General features: G+C 45.6%; 1 protein-coding gene across 1 annotated transcript in view; it reads right to left on the minus strand.

The window, feature by feature from the left end:
• Nucleotides 1–10,320, minus strand: part of LOC139556682 (zinc finger protein 513-like) — a 42,197-nt gene extending 31,877 nt beyond the window's left edge. Inside the window, exons 1-3 of the mRNA XM_071370922.1 lie at nt 10,183–10,320; nt 9,342–9,479; nt 7,023–7,160 (exon numbers count right to left, since the gene is read on the minus strand). Coding sequence (XP_071227023.1) covers nt 7,023–7,160; nt 9,342–9,381 — 178 coding nt within the window. The 5' untranslated portion in view covers nt 9,382–9,479; nt 10,183–10,320. The remainder of the gene's footprint in view (nt 1–7,022; nt 7,161–9,341; nt 9,480–10,182) is intronic.
• Between the last annotated feature and the right edge of the window lie 11,531 nt (nt 10,321–21,851).

The following is a 21,851-nucleotide window of genomic DNA, read 5'->3' on the forward strand; positions in this document are numbered from 1 at the left end:
GGGAGTACCAGATCAATGTGGAGCTATATACAAGAAGTACCAGTACCAGATCAATGTGGAGCAACAGTACCAGTCAAAAGTTTGGACACACCTACCCATTCAAGTTTTTATTTTATTTTTTAAATGTGTACTTTTTTCTACATTGTAGAATAATAGTGAAGACATCAAAACTATGAAATAACACATATGGAATCATGTAGTAACCAAAAAAAGTGATAAACAAATCAAAATATATTTTAGATTCTTCAAAGTTGACAGCTTTCCACACCCTTGGCATTCTCTCAACCAGCTTATCCTTCTTGGTAAAATATCCCTTACACAGCCTGAAGGTGTGTTGGGTCATTGTCCTGTTGGAAAACAAATGATAGTCCCACTAAGAGCAAACCAGATGGATGGCGTATCGCTGCAGAATGCTGTGGTAGCCATGCTGGTTAAGTGTGCCTTGAATTCTAAATCAATCACATACAGTGTCACCAGCAAAGCACCATCACACCTCCTCCTCCATGCTTCAACGGTGGGAACCACACATGCAGAGATCATCCGTTCATCTACTCTGCGTCTCTCATAGACACGGCGGTTGGAACCAAATGTCTCAAATGTGGACTCATCAGACCAAAGGACAAATTTCCATCAGTCTAATGTCCATTGCTTGTGTTTCTTGGCCCAGGCAAGTCTCTTCTTGTTATTGGTGTCCTTTAGTAGTGGTTTCTTTGCAGCAATTCGACCATGAAGGCCTGATTCACACAGTCTCCTCTGAACAGTTGATGTTGAGATGTGTCTGTTACTTGAACTCTGTGAAGCATTTATTTGAGCTGCAATTTCTGAGGCTGGTAACTCTAATTAACTTATCCTCTGCAGCAGAGGTAACTCTGGGTCTTCCTTTCCTGTGGCGGTCCTTGTGAGAGCCAGTTTCATCATAGTGGTTTTTGGTTTTTGTGGTTATGGTTTTTGCGACTGCACTTGAAGAAACGTTCAAAGTTCTTTAAATTTTCCAGATTGACAGACCTTCGTGTCTTAAAGTAATGATGGACTGTCGTTTCTTTTTGCTTATTTGAGCTGTTCTTGCCATAATATGGACTTGGTCTTTTACCATATAGGGCTATCTTCTGTATATCACCACCCCTACCTTGTCACAACACAACTGATTGGCTCAAACGCATTAAGGAAGAAAGACGGGCCTCCCGAGTGGCCTAAGGCACTGCATCGCAGTGCTAGCTGTGCCACTAGAGATTCTGGGTTCGAGTACAGGCTCTGTCACAGCCGGCCGCGACTGCACAATTGTCCCAGCGTCGTCTGGGTTAGGGGAGGGTTTAGCCGGTAGGGATATCCTTGTCCCATCGCGCACTAGCGACTCCTGTGGCAGGCCGGGCGCAGTGCACGTTGACACGGTCGCCAGGTGTACTGTGTTTCTCCCAAGTCCGTACGGGACTTGCAGCGATGAGACAAGACTGTAACTAGTCTAAAACCCAACAAGGCTGAAGCCCAACAAGGCACCAGTCTAAAACCCAACAAGTCACCAGTCTAAAACCCAACAAGGCTGAAGCCCAACAAGGCACCAGTCTAAAACCCAACAAGGCACCAGTCTAAAACCCAACAAGGCTGAAGCCCAACAAGGCACCAGTCTAAAACCCAACAAGGCACCAGTCTAAAACCCAACAAGGCACCAGTCTAAAACCCAACAAGGCTGAAGCCCAACAAGGCACCAGTCTAAAACCCAACAAGGCTGAAGCCCAACAAGGCACCAGTCTAAAACCCAACAAGCCTGAAGCCCAACAAGGCACCAGTCTAAAACCCAACAAGGCTGAAGCCCAACAAGGCACCAGTCTAAAACCCAACAAGGCTGAAGCCCAACAAGGCACCAGTCTAAAACCCAACAAGGCACCAGTCTAAAACCCAACAAGGCACCAGTCTAAAACCCAACAAGGCACCAGTCTAAAACCCAACAAGGCTGAAGCCCAACAAGGCACCAGTCTAAAACCCAACAAGGCACAAGTCTAAAACCCAACAAGGCTGAAGCCCAACAAGGCACCAGTCTAAAACCCAACAAGGCACCAGTCTAAAACCCAACAAGGCACCAGTCTAAAACCCAACAAGGCACCAGTCTAAAACCCAACAAGGCTGAAGCCCAACAAGGCACCAGTCTAAAACCCAACAAGGCTGAAGCCCAACAAGGCACCAGTCTAAAACCCAACAAGGCACCAGTCTAAAACCCAACAAGGCTGAAGCCCAACAAGGCACCAGTCTAAAACCCAACAAGGCTGAAGCCCAACAAGGCACCAGTCTAAAACCCAACAAGGCTGAAGCCCAACAAGGCACCAGTCTAAAACCCAACAAGGCACCAGTCTAAAACCCAACAAGGCACCAGTCTAAAACCCAACAAGGCTGAAGCCAAACAAGGCACCAGTCTAAAACCCAACAAGGCTGAAGCCCAACAAGGCACCAGTCTAAAACCCAACAAGCCTGAAGCCCAACAAGGCACCAGTCTAAAACCCAACAAGGCTGAAGCCCAACAAGGCACCAGTCTAAAACCCAACAAGGCTGAAGCCCAACAAGGCACCAGTCTAAAACCCAACAAGGCACCAGTCTAAAACCCAACAAGGCACCAGTCTAAAACCCAACAAGGCACCAGTCTAAAACCCAACAAGGCTGAAGCCCAACAAGGCACCAGTCTAAAACCCAACAAGGCACAAGTCTAAAACCCAACAAGGCTGAAGCCCAACAAGGCACCAGTCTAAAACCCAACAAGGCACCAGTCTAAAACCCAACAAGGCACCAGTCTAAAACCCAACAAGGCACCAGTCTAAAACCCAACAAGGCTGAAGCCCAACAAGGCACCAGTCTAAAACCCAACAAGGCTGAAGCCCAACAAGGCACCAGTCTAAAACCCAACAAGGCACCAGTCTAAAACCCAACAAGGCTGAAGCCCAACAAGGCACCAGTCTAAAACCCAACAAGGCTGAAGCCCAACAAGGCACCAGTCTAAAACCCAACAAGGCACCAGTCTAAAACCCAACAAGGCACCAGTCTAAAACCCAACAAGGCTGAAGCCAAACAAGGCACCAGTCTAAAACCCAACAAGGCTGAAGCCCAACAAGGCACCAGTCTAAAACCCAACAAGCCTGAAGCCCAACAAGGCACCAGTCTAAAACCCAACAAGGCTGAAGCCCAACAAGGCACCAGTCTAAAACCCAACAAGGCTGAAGCCCAACAAGGCACCAGTCTAAAACCCAACAAGGCACCAGTCTAAAACCCAACAAGGCACCAGTCTAAAACCCAACAAGGCACCAGTCTAAAACCCAACAAGGCTGAAGCCCAACAAGGCACCAGTCTAAAACCCAACAAGGCACAAGTCTAAAACCCAACAAGGCTGAAGCCCAACAAGGCACCAGTCTAAAACCCAACAAGGCACCAGTCTAAAACCCAACAAGGCACCAGTCTAAAACCCAACAAGGCACCAGTCTAAAACCCAACAAGGCTGAAGCCCAACAAGGCACCAGTCTAAAACCCAACAAGGCTGAAGCCCAACAAGGCACCAGTCTAAAACCCAACAAGCCTGAAGCCCAACAAGGCACCAGTCTAAAACCCAACAAGGCTGAAGCCCAACAAGGCACCAGTCTAAAACCCAACAAGGCTGAAGCCCAACAAGGCACCAGTCTAAAACCCAACAAGGCACCAGTCTAAAACCCAACAAGGCACCAGTCTAAAACCCAACAAGGCTGAAGCCCAACAAGGCACCAGTCTAAAACCCAACAAGGCACAAGTCTAAAACCCAACAAGGCTGAAGCCCAACAAGGCACCAGTCTAAAACCCAACAAGGCACCAGTCTAAAACCCAACAAGGCACCAGTCTAAAACCCAACAAGGCACCAGTCTAAAACCCAACAAGGCTGAAGCCCAACAAGGCACCAGTCTAAAACCCAACAAGGCTGAAGCCCAACAAGGCACCAGTCTAAAACCCAACAAGGCACCAGTCTAAAACCCAACAAGGCTGAAGCCCAACAAGGCACCAGTCTAAAACCCAACAAGGCTGAAGCCCAACAAGGCACCAGTCTAAAACCCAACAAGGCTGAAGCCCAACAAGGCACCAGTCTAAAACCCAACAAGGCACCAGTCTAAAACCCAACAAGGCACCAGTCTAAAACCCAACAAGGCTGAAGCCAAACAAGGCACCAGTCTAAAACCCAACAAGGCTGAAGCCCAACAAGGCACCAGTCTAAAACCCAACAAGCCTGAAGCCCAACAAGGCACCAGTCTAAAACCCAACAAGGCTGAAGCCCAACAAGGCACCAGTCTAAAACCCAACAAGGCTGAAGCCCAACAAGGCACCAGTCTAAAACCCAACAAGGCACCAGTCTAAAACCCAACAAGGCACCAGTCTAAAACCCAACAAGGCACCAGTCTAAAACCCAACAAGGCTGAAGCCCAACAAGGCACCAGTCTAAAACCCAACAAGGCACAAGTCTAAAACCCAACAAGGCTGAAGCCCAACAAGGCACCAGTCTAAAACCCAACAAGGCACCAGTCTAAAACCCAACAAGGCACCAGTCTAAAACCCAACAAGGCACCAGTCTAAAACCCAACAAGGCTGAAGCCCAACAAGGCACCAGTCTAAAACCCAACAAGGCTGAAGCCCAACAAGGCACCAGTCTAAAACCCAACAAGGCACCAGTCTAAAACCCAACAAGGCTGAAGCCCAACAAGGCACCAGTCTAAAACCCAACAAGGCTGAAGCCCAACAAGGCACCAGTCTGAAAACAAGGCACCAGTCTAAAACCCAACAAGGCACCAGTCTAAAACCCAACAAGGCTGAAGCCAAACAAGGCACCAGTCTAAAACCCAACAAGGCTGAAGCCCAACAAGGCACCAGTCTAAAACCCAACAAGCCTGAAGCCCAACAAGGCACCAGTCTAAAACCCAACAAGGCTGAAGCCCAACAAGGCACCAGTCTAAAACCCAACAAGGCTGAAGCCCAACAAGGCACCAGTCTAAAACCCAACAAGGCACCAGTCTAAAACCCAACAAGGCACCAGTCTAAAACCCAACAAGGCACCAGTCTAAAACCCAACAAGGCTGAAGCCCAACAAGGCACCAGTCTAAAACCCAACAAGGCACAAGTCTAAAACCCAACAAGGCTGAAGCCCAACAAGGCACCAGTCTAAAACCCAACAAGGCACCAGTCTAAAACCCAACAAGGCACCAGTCTAAAACCCAACAAGGCACCAGTCTAAAACCCAACAAGGCTGAAGCCCAACAAGGCACCAGTCTAAAACCCAACAAGGCTGAAGCCCAACAAGGCACCAGTCTAAAACCCAACAAGCCTGAAGCCCAACAAGGCACCAGTCTAAAACCCAACAAGGCTGAAGCCCAACAAGGCACCAGTCTAAAACCCAACAAGGCTGAAGCCCAACAAGGCACCAGTCTAAAACCCAACAAGGCACCAGTCTAAAACCCAACAAGGCACCAGTCTAAAACCCAACAAGGCTGAAGCCCAACAAGGCACCAGTCTAAAACCCAACAAGGCACAAGTCTAAAACCCAACAAGGCTGAAGCCCAACAAGGCACCAGTCTAAAACCCAACAAGGCACCAGTCTAAAACCCAACAAGGCACCAGTCTAAAACCCAACAAGGCACAATTCTAAAACCCAACAAGGCACAAGTCTAAAACCCAACAAGGCTGAAGCCCAACAAGGCACAAGTCTAAAACCCAACAAGGCTGAAGCCCAACAAGGCACCAGTCTAAAACCCAACAAGGCACCAGTCTAAAACCCAACAAGGCACCAGTCTAAAACCCAACAAGTCTAAAACCCAACAAGTCTAAAACCCAACAAGGCACCAGTCATTAAACCCAACAAGGCACCAGTCTAAAACCCAACAAGGCACCAGTCTAAAACCCAACAAGGCACCAGTCTAAAACCCAACAAGGCTGAAGCCCAACAAGGCACCAGTCTAAAACCCAACAAGGCACCAGTCTAAAACCCAACAAGGCACCAGTCTAAAACCCAACAAGGCACCAGTCTAAAACCCAACAAGGCTGAAATCCAACAAGGCTGAAACCCAACAAGGCTAGTATGCAGGTTATGCAGATAACTCAGGACAATATTTTTTTCATTCTTAATTCTTATTTTAAATGACGGCCTAGGAACTGCCTTGTTCAGGGGCAGAACAACAGATTTTTACCTTGTCAGCTCGGGGATTCGATCTTGCAACCTTTCAGTTACAAGTCCAACGCTCTAACCACCTGCCGCCCCATATATATAATTTTACAATATTTTTCTCATTTTTGGCAGTATTTGACAGTATCTGAATAATGAAAGTTCTAAATATGTTTTATGGGTAGTGCTGTGCATGACCCTAGAATGGCAACAAATGAATCCTAAGTGGTTTTAATGGGCTTTCTCCAATCTGATGGTTACATACTCAACCAAACAAGGACCGAACTGACAGTGAAGTAGTCCAATTTGTAGAACTTTTCATTTAATTCAGCACTGCATCAAAATACCGTTATAGACGATATTGTAAAAAATTCATGCCATACCTTGACCCCGACTGTTCTAGGTTTGGTGGTCTCCAGAATATCTCAAATGTGTCTGGCATTGCAAGATTAATTCAGCGGTAAACTTTTTGACCTCCATGACATGCTTCTATCATGGAACAGGTCTCGGTTATAAAATAGATTTGATCTCAATCGCCCATCAAGGCATGACATATACATTACATTTTAGTAATTTAGCAGACGCTCTTTTTCAGAGCAATTTACAGTAGTCAGTGCATACATTTCCATACTTTTTTTTGTAGTGATTAAGGTCTTGATTTAGGCCTAACAATTGTATAGTTAAGTGCGCCACATCTCAAGTTATATTTCCGTGCAACAAAACCAACCTGTCTGAATAAAGCTTTAATGAATGAAATACCAACCTGTCTGAATAAAGCTTTAATGAATGAAATACCAACCTGTCTGAATAAAGCTTTAATGAATGAAACACCAACCTGTCTGAATAAAGCTTTAATACATTTAGTACCAACCTGAGTACTTGTCGTCCAGGCCTAGGATCTTGTCATGGCCGGGGTCACCAAACTCAAGGTCGTGTCCCAGAAGAAAATCTGCCTTCAAGGTCAGGCTTCCTGGAGCTCCGATGGTTAATACACCATCTTCAGAATCCACTGAAACACAAAGCAACCTTTATTTATATTCGTCAGGGAATTAATAAATCTAGTAAAAATAAAATAGTTTGCTAGAAAATCGCTTTACATGAAGGTTAGAAGTCATAAGGATGTGAGAAAGTATGAATATTAATCAAGCCATGTTTTTCTAGCCTTACTGACAGAAATGTTCATTGCTCCAAGTTAATGTAAAAAAAAAAAAACACCCTTGACACACAGCTATGAATATTCAATAGTCAAAGACACCAGCTGCCTGTAATTTCCAAGACAGTCTGCCACAATTAAAGCTATACTTCGGGATTTTGGCAATGACTGGAAGTCTACTGTTATTTATAAAAATTTTATACCTTTATTTAACTAGGCAAGTCAGTTAAGAACAAATTCTTATTTACAATGTCGGCCTACCCCGGCCAAACCCGGACGACGCTGGGCCAATTGTGTGCCGCCCTATGGGACTCTCAATCACAGCCGGATGTCATTCATTATGTATTAGGTATGTAGACTTCCAGCCATTGACTTCCAGTCATTGTGCTAACGCTAGTTAGCATTTGCTCGGGAAGGTACCGCTAACTTCCTTCATACTGGACACAGAGACATGAAAATTGTATCCACAAGTTCATCTGACTATGGGGAAGTAGTGCCAAAATCCCAGAGTATCCCTTTAAAGGTCTTCTGAGTGAGCTAATACTCTGCTGCCCTCTAGTGGAGAATGACATGCATGACAGTACATGAGTCAGTGGCTGCCCCCCTGTATAATTCACTACTTTTGACCATATGGGGCCCTGGTCAAAAGTAGTGAACTATCTAGGCAAGAGGGTTTGCCTAGCTATCCAGACTCCTTGCTCGGCCCAAACGCTACACCACGCTCATGGACATTAGTTTCTTCTCCACAATAAGTGCATCCCCGAGCTGACAAGGTAAAAATCTGTCGTTCTGACCCTGAGCAAGGCAGTTATCCACGTCTTCGGCAGGTAACAGTGGATAGTCGAGTAAGGCACCCCTCTGATGCAGAAGACACATTTCAGTTGCACAACTGACTAGGTATCTCCCTTTCCGAGCGCATTCCCCGACCCTTCACCGAATGCGAACATATTCAAGGCCGTCTGATTTCTCCAGAAACCAATGGGTTGGGCCAGAGCCAGTCACACAGGTGGATAAAGCTGCGGTTTTTGAAAATCAGTCATTGGCTTTGATACTCCGATTGTTTAGAGACGACCAAAAGCGTTGAGGACTTTGTTTTGTACAAAACAGGCCCTCGTGCCCCCTCGAAAACAACAAACGACTTCAATGACATCAGGCTCAGACTGAAGTATGTAGCGAACGACAGCAGCGAAAATAATTTAGTGTGAGTCGTCAGGCTAGAATAGGGTACCATTTGAGACGTAACCTTAATTGGTCTTTGACCATTGGAGAGGAGGACTGTAGGTAAGGCAGTAGCCAATGTTAATAACAAGATCCCATCTGCTGCCATCGATGAGAACCAAGACGCCTGGTAAAGTGTTTCTATGATGTAGTCGGGGACATTTCCTGTATCTTAAATCATATTCAAGTCACTGGCTTTCTTAATTCACCTTTCCTCAATTCCTATCTCCTCACCTCCTTCTCAAAACACATTGGAAGGAAGGACCGCGGACATTTTTTCTTCAATATGGTTGAGGAGGCGAGTAGATTGGATGTGAATAATCACAGGAAGACAAATTGGGACAGAGCCACTTCCGGTATCTTATCTAATAAGTAATTTCCTGACTGATAGTTTTTATATATATAAAATAAATCTTATACATGTGTTCCTCAAAGATTACAAAGTGAAAACAAATGTTTAAGCATAGCCAGGTTCTCCAGTAAAATGTCCACGTGAGGACAGATTGTTTGTGTCCATTTCTATGTCTCTGGCATTGTTTGGTCTCTAGCTACATGAACTTGATGATCCCACTCTTCAGCGTGTTAGAAAGTGGTCACCATTAGTTCCCACCCTAAAACTGGTCCAGTTCCTGTATTTCATATTTGACCATCTGCTCTCATACAGGAAACGTTAAGACCAGAGCACAAAGATCACGAACGTCATTAGCATAACATGCATGTTGCCCTCTAGAGAATGGATCAACGTTCTCTGTTCTATACTGGCCCAATGCATAGAACAGTGGCTTACAGTTATAGGAATGTGACAGTTTGAGCCCTTACACTTGACAGGTTGAGGATTCTGTTGTTTTCTTCTTGGCATCTTCCGGTCAGCCTCTCTCTTCTGCCACCTCTTCTGAAAGACCTCTGGAACTATCAGCTCATTCTGTTTTTATCCATGAAACTGCTTCTCCAGTGGTTCTAATAGTCACACAAACACAGATAAATAGCGATGTCAATCAACCAGATATGACAATGCATTTTCAAGCAATTCAGGCATAATTGGCCCAAGCTATCTCTATTGCCCTGGTATAGCCATTTACTAGTTAGCTAACTAGCTAGCAAACCAAACGTGTGATACACGGACCTGCCAGCTCTACACCAATGATTAAAATGCCACTTTAAATAACAAACGCTAGTTAGCGAGCTAACGTTAGATGGCTTGCTAAGTAGAGTAGCATAATGCAGACAGATCGAATCGCTGGCTATCGTTCGGATGTTGTTGCAGCTTGCTCCTGGCCCTTAATGATCCTTTGTGGACAGCTAGCCAGCTAGTTAATGATGTTGGCTAGCTAACATGAACGACTGCACAACGTTACCAGGCTAATTTGTCTGAAAGAGCAAACAAAAGAGTAACGTAAGAATTATAGCTAGCTAATGTTAGATATTCATGTCCGGTTTGTTATATATGGAGTACTCTGAAAGCTTAATAGTTAATGATAGCGTGCAGGTTAACATTAGTAGCTAGCTAGCTAGCTAGCTAAACAGCAAGTACAGTATGTGCTAAATTAGCCAGTTAGCTATCAAGCTACCGTTTATTTACAAAGCTACATATAGTAAATAAACCTCTCGACTGTAGCCAGTAAAGCTCCATGTACCCGTGCATAAACGAGATCTAAATTACCGTGTCTATATATCCGCCATTTCTTTATCTGCAGCGGCGACAAAGAAAGGCAATTAATATTGTTTTTCATAACTTAATTGATTTTTGGATTTCCATTGTATACATTCGCTTCCGCTGTTACACGTGTTTCCGCTTCCTAAATTAATTTCCGGTCGTCTGTGTCATGGTACTTGTAGTTATTTTCTGTTTCTAATCATTTTAGCCATGTGAAATGTATATGTTTGTGTATTTCATGTGCTGTGACAGGAGAAGAAGACGTTATTATATTCTTATACATTCTTATTCAATCTCTTAAAATGTCTGTTTCGGAATATATTAAGATCGCACATTTTAACCTATTTTATGGAGAAATTTGAGGTTAAGCCTATTTTTAATTTTATTTATAAATTTTATTTAACCTTTATTTAACCAGGTAGGCTACTTGAGAACAAGTTCTCATTTGCAACTGCGACCTGGCCAAGATAAAGCATAGCAATTCGACACATACAACAACACAGAGTTACACATGGAATAAACAAAACATATAATCAATAATAAAGTAGAACAAAAGAAAACAAAAAGTATATATACAGTGAGTGCAAATGAGGTAAGTTAAGGCAATAAATAGGCCATGATGGTGAAGTAATTACAATATAGTAATTAAACACTGGAATGGTAGATGTGCAGAAGATTAATGTGCAAGTAGAGATACTGGGGTGCAAAGGAGCAAGATAAATAAATAAATACAGTATGGGGATGAGGTAGATAGATGGGCTGTTTACAGATGAGCTATGTACAGGTGCAGTGATCTGTGAGCTGCTCTGACAGCTGGTGCTTAAAGCTAGTGAGGGAGATATGAGACTCCAGCTTCAGAGATTTTTGCAGTTCGTTCCAGCCATTGGCAGCAGAGAACTGGAAGGAAAGACGACAAAAGGAGGAATTGGCTTTGGGGGTAACCAGTGAGATATACCTGCTGGAGCGCGTGCTACGATTGGGTGCTGCTATGGTGACCAGTGAGCTGAGATAAGGCGGGGCTTTACCTAGCAGAGACTTGTAGATAACCTGTAGCCAGTGGGTTTGGCGACGAGTATGAAGCGAGGGCCAACCAACGAGAGCGTACAGGTCGCAATGATGGGTAGTGTATGGGGTTTTGGTGACAAAACGGACGGCACTGTGATAGACTGCATCCAGTTTGTTGAGTAGAGTGTTGGAGGCTATTTTATAGAGGACATCACCGAAGTCGAGGATCAGTAGGATGGTCAGTTTTACGAGGGTATGTTTGGCAGCGTGAGTGAAGGATGCTTTGTTGCAATATAGGAAGCCGATTCTAGATTTAATTTTGGATTGGAGATGCTTAATGTGAGTCTGGAAGGAGAGTTTACAGTCTAACCAGACACCCAGGTATTTGTAGTTGTCCACGTATTCTAAGTCAGAGCCGTCCAGAGTAGTGATGCTGGACGGGCGAGCAGGTGCGGGCAGTGATCGATTGAATAGCATGCATTTAGTTTTACTTGCGTTTAAGAGCAGTTGGAGGCCACAGAAGGAGAGTTGTATGTCATTGAAGCTCGTCTGGAGGTTAGTTAACACAGTGTCCAAAGAGGGGCCAGAAGTATACAGAATGGTGTCATCTGCGTAGAGGTGGATCAGAGAATCACCAGCAGCAAGAGCAACATCATTGATGTATACAGAGAAGAGAGTCGGCCCGAGTATTGAACCCTGTGGCACCCCCATAGAGACTGCCAGAGGTCCGGACAACAGTCCCTCCGATTTGACACACTGAACTCTATCAGAGAAGTAGTTGGTGAACCAGGCGAGGCAATAATTTGAGAAACCAAGGCTGTTGAGTCTGCCAATAAGAATGTGGTGATTGACAGAGTCGAAAGCCTTGGCCAGGTCGATGAATACGGCTGCACAGTGATGTCTCTTATCGATGGCGGTTATGATGTCGTTTAGGACCTTGAGCATGGCTGAGGTGCACCCATGACCAGCTCTGAAACCAGATTGCATAGCGGAGAAGGTACGGTGGGATTCGAAATGGTCGGTAATCTGTTTGTTAACTTGGCTTTTGAAGACCTTAGAAAGACAGTGTAGGATAGATATAGGTCTGTAGCAGTTTGGGTCTAGAGTGTCACCCCCTTTTGAAGAGGGGGATGACCACGGCAGCTTTCCAATCTTTGGGAATCTCAGACGATACGAAAGAGAGATTGAACAGGCTAGTAATGGGGGAAAGGGTAGGGGGATCTCCTCCGAAGCGTCATACGCTACAATTTCTCCGACCGTGGGACCCTGCGAAATTCACTCTTGACTAATTTTGTAGCTAAGCTTTGATGTCCAGATATGTTTTAGAACAGTGGGAGGTTCGCGCTACTCTGCTGTTCGAGGAGACGAGTTAGTTGTTGATTCTCGAGTAGGAAGACAACACGCTGGAGAGAGAGGTAAAGGTGCCGTTTTACTCATTAGAAATATATTAGGGATGTGCGTAATGTCAATATCACTCGTTTTGAGTAGAACGAACCAGAAACCGTTATGATGTATTCATGCTTATAACCGGATGAATGTAACGTTTATTTTAAAATTCTGAATGAGGTGGAATATGTAATAACCTCGCCACTCCCTGCACTGCTGCCTTGGTCAGACCCCCTAATTAATAATAGACCGGCCGTGTGATGATATGGTGTTTAGCCTATAAAACGAGGCGTTGAATGGTGCCATATGGTATCGCTTTCGATGCGTCTCAAAGGGTTTCTTAATAAGTTTTGACTTTTCTCCCCGCAAAATTTCTCCCCGCAAAAATGTTCAGGATATAATCTGAAATAATATAATATGTTTTCTAGGCAATGGATTATTGTCTCTAAAACGGACCAACCTCAACCGTTTTGTCGTGCCATTTTTAAAAGGGGCAAACATATATTTGAAATCTGTATTCTATTTTCATATTTACGATGTTTACAAGTTCGCTATGGACGTGTGTGTGTGTGTGTGTGTGTGTGAGATATATATATATGTATCTATATATATATATATACGAACAGTGCCGTTCAAGAAGAAGAGTTAAGAAATATTTACCAAATAAAGTAAAAAGTAACACAATAATGGGGCTATTTGCAGGAGGTACTGGTAATGTGCGGGGGTACAGGTAATTTGTACATGTAGGTAGTGGTGAAGTGACTATGCATAGACAAACAGCGAGTAGCTACAAAACAAATTGGGGAGGGGGGGTCAATGTAATAGTAATACCCCCAAGCAGTCTTATGGCTTGGGGGTAGAAGCTGTTAAGGAGCCTTTTGGTCCTAGACTTGGTCCTAGACTTGGTGCTCTGGTACCGCTTGCCGTGCGGTAGCAGAAAAAACAGTCTATGACTTGGGTGACTGGAGTCTCTGACAACTTTATGGGCTTTCCTCTGACACTGCCTATTCTGTAGGTGGATTGCAGTAAGCTTGGCCCCAGTGATGTACTGGGCCGTACACACTACCCTCTGTAGTGCCTTATGTAACAGTGATAGTGGTCTCTTCCAGGATGACAACGCCCCCATCCACAGGGCACTAGTGGTCTCTTCCAGGATGACAACGCCCCCATCCACAGGGCACTAGTGGTCTCTTCCAGCAAGTGACGTAACCGATTGAAACGCTATTAGCGCGTACCCGCTAACTAGCTAGCCATTTCACATCTGTTACACTTACAGTCAGATGCTGAGCAGTTGCCATATCAGGCGGTGATGCAACCGGTCAGGATGCTCTCGATGGTGCAGCTGTATAACTTTTTGAGGATCTGGGGACCCATGCCAAATCTTTTCAGTCTCCTGAGGGGGAATAGGCTTTGTCGTGCCCTCTTCACGACTGTCTTAGTGTGTTTGGACCATGATAGTTTGTTGGTGATGTGGACACCAAGGAACTTGAAACTCTCGACCCTCTCCACTACAGCCCCGTTGATGTTAATGGGGGCCTGTTCGGCCCACCTTTTCCTTACATTTACATTTAAGTCATTTAGCAGGCGCTCTTATCCAGAGCGACTTACAAATTGGAAAGTTCATACATATTCATCCTGGTCCCCCCGTGGGGAATGAACCCACAACCCTGGCGTTGCAAGCGCCATGCTCTACCAACTGAGCCACACGGGACCAGTTGGTAGAGTAGTCCACGATCAGCTCCTTTGTCTTGCTCACATTGAGGGAGAGGTTGTTGTACTGGCACCACACTGCTAGTTCTCTGACCTCCTCCCTATAGGCTGTCTCATCGTTGTCGTGATCAGGCCTACCACTGTTGTGTCGTCAGCAAACTCAATGATGGTGTTGGAGTCGTGTTTGGCCACGCAGTCGTGGGTGAACAGGGAGTACAGAAGGGGACTAAGTACACACCCCTGAGGGGCCCCAGTGTTGAGGATCAGCGTGGCAGACGTGTTGTTGCCTACCCTTACCACCTGGGGGCGGCCCGAGAGGAAGTCCAGGATCCATTTGCAGAGGAAGGTGTTTAACCCAGGATCCTTAGCTTAGTGATGAGCTTTGTGGGTACTATGGTGTTGAACACTGAGCTGTAATCAATTAACAGCATTCTCACATACAGTGGGGAGAACAAGTATTTGATACACTGCCGATTTTGCAGGTTTTCCTACTTACAAAGCATGTAGAGGTCTGTAATTTTTATCATAGGTACACTTCAACTGTGAGAGACGGAATCTAAAACAAAAATCCAGAAAATCACATTGTATGATTTTTAAGTAATTCCTTTGCATTTTATTGCATGACATAAGTATTTGATACATCAGAAAAGCAGAACTTAATATTTGGTACAGAAACCTTTGTTTGCAATTACAGAGATCATACGTTTCCTGTAGTTCTTGACCAGGTTTGCACACACTGCAGCAGGGATTTTGGCCCACTCCTCCATACAGACCTTCTCCAGATCCTTCAGGTTTCGGGGCTGTCGCTGGGCAATACGGAATTTCAGCTCCCTCCAAAGATTTTCTATTGGATTCAGGTCTGGAGACTGGCTAGACCACTCCAGGACCTTGAGATGCTTCTTACGGAGCCACTCCTTAGTTGCCCTGGCTGTGTGTTTCGGGTCGTTGTCATGCTGGAAGACCCAGCCACGACCCATCTTCAATGCTCTTACTGAGGGAAGGAGGTTGTTGGCCAAGATCTCGCGATACATGGCCCCATCCATCCTCCCCTCAATACGGTGCAGTCGTCCTGTCCCCTTTGCAGAAAAGCAGCCCCAAAGAATGATGTTTCCACCTCCATGCTTCACGTTTGGGATGGGTTCTTGGTGTTGTACTCATCCTTCTTCTTCCTCCAAACACAGCGAGTGGAGTTTAGACCAAAAAGTTATATTTTTGTCTCATCAGACCACATGACCTTCTCCCATTCCTCCTCTGGATCATCCAGATGGTCATTGGCAAACTTCAGACGGGCCTGGACATGCGCTGGCTTGAGCAGGGGGACCTTGCGTGCGCTGCAGGATTTTAATGCATGACGGCGTAGTGTGTTACTAATGGTTTTCTTTGAGACTGTGGTCCCAGCTCTCTTCAGGTCATTGACCAGGTCCTGCCGTGTAGTTCTGGGCTGATCCCTCACCTTCCTCATGATCATTGATGCCCCACGAGGTGATATCTTGCATGGAGCCCCAGACCGAGGGTGATTGACCGTCATCTTGAACTTCTTCCATTTTCTAATAATTGCGCCAACAGTTGTTGCCTTCTCACCAAACTGCTTGCCTATTGTCCCGTAGCCCATCCCAGCCTTGTGCAGGTCTACAATTTTATCCCTGATGTCCTTACACAGCTCTCTGGTCTTGGCCATTGTGGAGAGGTTGGAGTCTGTTTGATTGAGCGTGTGGACAGGTGTCTTTTATACAGGTAACGAGTTCAAACAGGTGCAGTTAATACAGGTAATGAGTGGAGAACAGGAGGGCTTCTTAAAGAAAAACTAACAGGTCTGTGAGAGCCGGAATTCTTACTGGTTGGTAGGTGATCAAATACTTATGTCATGCAATAAAATGAAAATTAATTACTTAAAAATCATACAATGTGATTTTCTGGATTTTTGTTTTAGATTCCGTCTCTCACAGTTGAAGTGTACCTATGATAAAAAGTACAGACCTCTACATGCTTTGTAAGTAGGAAAACCTGCAAAATCGGCAGTGTATCAAATACTTGTTCTCCCCACTGTAGGTGTTCTTTTTGTCCAGGTGGGAAAGGGGAGTACGATTGAGATTGCGTCATCTGTGGATCTGTTGGGGCGGCATGCGATATGGAGTGGGTCTAGGGTATCCGGGAGGATGCTGTTGATGTGAACCACGACCAGCCTTTCAAAGCATTTCATGGCTACCGACGTGAGTTCTCACACTCGGACTGAAAACCCACAGGACGGTAGATCTCCAGGAAGAGGGTTGGAGTGAACCCACAGGACAGTAGATCTCCAGGAAGAGGGTTGGACTGTAAACCTATAGGACAGTAGATCTCCAGGAAGAGGGTTGGACTGTAAACCTATAGTACAGTAGATCTTCAGGAAGAGGGTTGGAGTGAACTCACAGGACGGTAGATCTCCAGGAAGAGGGTTGGGCAGCCCTGCTCTACAACATCCTTAGGGTACGACCCTACCTCGCACAGGTCCTAATCCAGGCACTTGTCTTCTCCTTTCTGGTCTACTGCAACTCACTGATGGCAGGGCTCCCTGCTGCCTCCCTACCTTCTGGCTATGCTCAAACCCAACACACCAACCCGGGGTACTCTGTTCTGCCAGCTCCGGTTACTTGGCCCTCCCACCACTGGGGTAGCCAGCTCTCGCTCAGCCCAGTCCAAGCTCTTTGTCCTGGTACCCCAATGGTGCAACCAGCTTCCCCCTGAAGCTAGCACAGCAGAGTCCCTTCCCATCATCTGAAAGCATCTGAAAGAGTATCTTCAACAATTCCACAGTTGAAAAGTTTAAACGCCATCTTGTGGTTCTATTTTATTAGGATATTCTAAAACGTGTAAGTGGCAGTAGTAGGAGTAGTGATCGGAAAAGCTCATATGTTGAATCATTTTTGAAAATAGAGGTGTAGATAATAATATAGGAATTGATTCGGGGGTTTTGTTTTGAGTAGAAAGTGCTAACAATATGCTGTTCATAAAATATTTTTTTTAAACTGTAGGATCATATGAATATGAAGCGTACACATTAATATAAGACCTTTTCTTTCCATTATGGATCCATTTAAAGAAAGTGATTCTGCCTTCTTGGTCTTCACCTTTTACCAACAATGGTGATTTTAGAGTTTTTTGTATTTTTTATGTATCATAATAATTAGCCTTTTAGTTGTGTTTGGAGCTGAGGAAAAAGCAGCCAGTTTGTACAAATGGTTCAAATAAAATGTTATTGGTTGCATACCCATATTTATCAGATGTTATTGCAGGTGTTTCTAGATCCAAGAGTACATATCTAACAATACACACATCTAACGGGATTTTATATTCTTTTACTTTTAGATCTAGTTCCTTGGGGGTACAGGAGAAGCTAGCAGAATCCTGTTAGATCTAGTTCCTTGGGGGTACAGGAGGAGCTAGCAGAATCCTGTTATATCTAGTTCCTTGGGTGTACAGGAGGAACTAGCAGAATCCTGTTAGATCTAGTTCCTTGGGGGTACAGGAAGAGCTAGCAGAATCCTGTTAGATCTAGTTCCTTGGGGGTACAGGAGGAGCTAGCAGAATCCTGTTATATCTAGTTCCTTGGGGGTACAGGAGGAACTAGCAGAATCCTGTTAGATCTAGTTCCTTGGGGGTACAGGAGGAACTAGCAGAATCCTGTTAGATCTAGTTCCTTGGGGGTACAGGAGGAGCTAGCAGAATCCTGTTAGATCTAGTTCCTTGGGGGTACAGGAAGAGCTATCAGAATCACGTTTAGATCTAGTTCCTTGGGGGTACAGGAGGAGCTAGCAGAATCATGTTAGATCTAGTTCCTTGGGGGTACAGGAAGAGCTAGCAGAATCCTGTTAGATCTAGTTCCTTGGGGGTACAGGAGGAGCTAGCATAATCATGTTAGATCTAGTTCCTTGGGGGTACAGGAGGAGCTAGCAGAATCCTGTTAGATCTAGTTCCTTGGGGGTACAGGAAGAGCTAGCAGAATCACGTTTAGATCTAGTCCCTTGGGGGTACAGGAGGAGCTAGCAGAATCCTGTTAGATCTAGTTCCTTGGGGGTACAGGAGGAGCTAGCAGAATCCTGTTAGATCTAGTCCCTTGGGGGTACGGAAGGGCCTTCCCCAAACTGTTGACACATAGTTGGAAGTACAGAATCGTCTAGAATGTCATTGTATGCTGTAGTGTTAAGATTTCCCTTCATTGGAACTAAGGGGCCTAGCCCGAACCATGAAAAACAGCCCCTGACCATTATTCCTCCTCCACCAAACTTTACAGTTGGCACTATGCATTGGGGCAGGTAAAGTTCTCCTGGCATCCGCCAAACCCATGTTCGTCTGACGGACTGCCAGATGGTGAAGCGTGAGTCATCACTCCAGAGAATGTATTTCCACTGATCCAGAATCCAATGGTGGGGAGCTTTACACCACTCCAGCCGACGCTTGGCATTGCGCATGGTAATCTTAGGCTTGTGTGCGGCTGCTCTGACGTTGCTTCCAGAGTCAGTTTGGAGCTCGGTAGTGAGTGTTGCAACCGAGGACAGACGAGCCATTGTTGCTCCTAGATGTTTCCATTTCACAATAACAGCACTTACCGTGGCCCGGGGCAGCTCTAGCAGGGCAAAAATTTAACTGACTTGTTGGAAAGGTGGCATCCTATGACGGTGCCACGTTGAAAGTCACAGAGCTCTAAAGTAAGGCCTACTGCTTATGTTTGTTTATGGAGATTGCATGGCTGTGTGCTCGATTTCATACACCAGTCAGCAACGGGTGTGGCTGTGTATACAGTTGAAGCCGGAAGTTTACAGTCACTTAGGTTGGAGTCATTAAAACTCAAGGAGGCCTACAAACCTGACTCAGTTACACCAGCTCTGTCAGGAGGAATGGGCCAAAATTCACCAACTTATTGTGGGAAGCTTGTGGAAGTCTACCCAAAATGTTTGAGCCAAGTTAAACAATTTAAAGGCAATGCTACCAAATACACTGCTCAAAAAAATAAAGGGAACACTTAATAAACAACACAATGTAACTCCAAGTCAATCACACTTCTGTGAAATCAAACTGTCCACTTAGGAAGCAACACTGATTGACAATACATTTCACATCTGTTGTGCAAATGGAATAGACAAAAGGTGGAAATTATAGGCAATTAGCAAGACACCCCCAAAAAAGGAGTGATTCTGCAGGTGGTGACCACAGACCACTTCTCAGTTCCTATGCTTCCTGGCTGATGTTTTGGTCACTTTTGAATGCTGGCGGTGCTCTCACTCTAGTGGTAGCATGAGACGGAGTCTACAACCCACACAAGTGGCTCAGGTAGTGCAGCTCATCCAGGATGGCACATCAATGCGAGCTGTGGTAAAAAGGTTTGCTGTGTCTGTCAGCGTAGTGTCCAGAGCATGGAGGCGCTACCAGGAGACAGGCCAGTACATCAGGAGACGTGGAGGAGGCCGTAGGAGGGCAACAACCCAGCAGCAGGACCGCTACCTCCGCCTTTGTGCAAGGAGGTGCACTGCCAGAGCCCTGCAAAATGACCTCCAGCAGGCCACAAATGTGCATGTGTCTGCTCAAACGGTCAGAAACAGACTCCATGAGGGTGGTATGAGGGCCTCCTCTCTTCCTCCATTGTCAACGTCGTTCACAGCTGCGGCTCTACGGCTCCTAGACTCTGAGCACGTGAAGGGGCTCCACACACGACCCACACACACGACCCACACACACACACACACACACACACACACACACACACACACACACACACACACACACACACACACACACACACACACACACACACACACACACACACACACACACACACACACACACACACACACACACACACGACCCACACACACATACACACACACGACCCACACAAAGATTTGTGTCTCTACTGCTGATGCTGGTTATCCTGCCTGGCTGCCTGCGCGCTCCATCCCCAGCTCCAGGCCCGGACCATGAAGAGGCCCAAACAGCAGACTCAGCCCCTTAGCTTCCTCTCCTTCTTCAGCCAGAAGCCTAAATCCGACCCCAGGCTTGAGAGGCCTGCTGGGGCCCTCAACAAGGAGGAGGTCTCCATCACACTCACGCCCAGCGAACATGCAGAGCAGGTGAGGAAGACAGTCCCCCATCTAGTGTCTCTGGTCAACATTAGATAGGTAATAAGGTGTAATTTTACTGTAGTAGTACACTAGGGAATAGGTTACCACCTTCCACTTTTACCCTGGGTGGCAGGGTAGCCTAGTGGTTAGAGCTGTTGGACTAGTAACTGAAAGGTTGCAAGATCGAATCCCGAGCTGACAAGGTAAAAATCTGTTGTTCTGCCTCTGAACAAGGCAGTTAACTCACTGTTCCTAGGCCGTCATTGTAAATAGGAATTTGTTCTTAACTGACTTGCCTCGTTAAATAGGTAAAATAAAAAAAAATCAACCTCCTCATCTTTAGTGGCTCTGGTCAAGGAGCAGTTCTCAGGGACTACAGTTCTCAGGGAGTACAGTTCTCAGTTCTCAGGGACTACAGTTCTCAGGGAGTACAGTTTTCAGTTCTCAGAGACTACAGTTCTCAGGGAGTACAGTTCTCAGTTCTCAGGGAGTACAGTTCTCAGGGACTACAGTTCTCAGAGACTACAGTTCTCAGTTCTCAGGGAGTACAGTTCTCAGGGACTACAGTTCTCAGGGAGTACAGTTCTCAGGGAGTACAGTTCTCAGAGACTACAGTTCGCAGTTCTCAGGGAGTACAGTTCTCAGGGACTACAGTTCTCAGGGAGTACAGTTCTCAGTTCTCAGGGACTACAGTTCTCAGTTCTCAGGGAGTACAGTTCTCAGGGACTTCAGTTCTCAGTTCTCAGGGACTACAGTTCTCAGGGACTACAGTTCTCAGTTCTCAGGGACTACAGTTCTCAGTTCTCAGGGAGTACAGTTCTCAGGGACTACAGTTCTCAGTTCTCAGGGACTACAGTTCTCAGGGACTACAGTTCTCAGTTCTCAGGGACTACAGTTCTCAGGGAGTACAGTTCTCAGGGACTACAGTTCTCAGGGACTACAGTTCACAGTTCTCAGGGACTACAGTTCTCAGGCAGTAGGGGAGCGATGTCAAACAACCAGCCTGGTAACGTAAGTATCTACTCTTGTCAACACCCCCTGTTTGTATGTGTAGCAAACATTACCATGTTACATAACGTCAGGTCAATGTTAAGTAGTGTAGCAGACTACTGGTAATAACAGACTACTGGTAATTCAGTCCAAGTCTACCTAATCCAGCCCTAGTCTACCTAATCCAGCCCTAGTCTACCTAATCCAGCCCTAGTCTACCTAATCCAGCCCAAGTCTACTTAATTCAGTCCAAGTCTACCTAATCCAGCCCTAGTCTACCTAATCCAGCCCAAGTCTACCTAATTCAGCCCTATTCTACCTAATTCAGCCCAAGTCTACCTAATTCAGTCCAAGTCTACCTAATCCAGCCCAAATCTACTTAATTCAGCCCAAGTCTACCTAATTCAGTCCAAGTCTACCTAATTCAGTCTAAGTCTACCTAATTCAGTCTAAGTCTACCTAATTCAGTCCAGGTCTACCTAATCCAGC

Source organism: Salvelinus alpinus, chromosome 27 (assembly GCF_045679555.1).
Source record: "Salvelinus alpinus chromosome 27, SLU_Salpinus.1, whole genome shotgun sequence".
Taxonomy (NCBI): domain Eukaryota; kingdom Metazoa; phylum Chordata; class Actinopteri; order Salmoniformes; family Salmonidae; genus Salvelinus; species Salvelinus alpinus.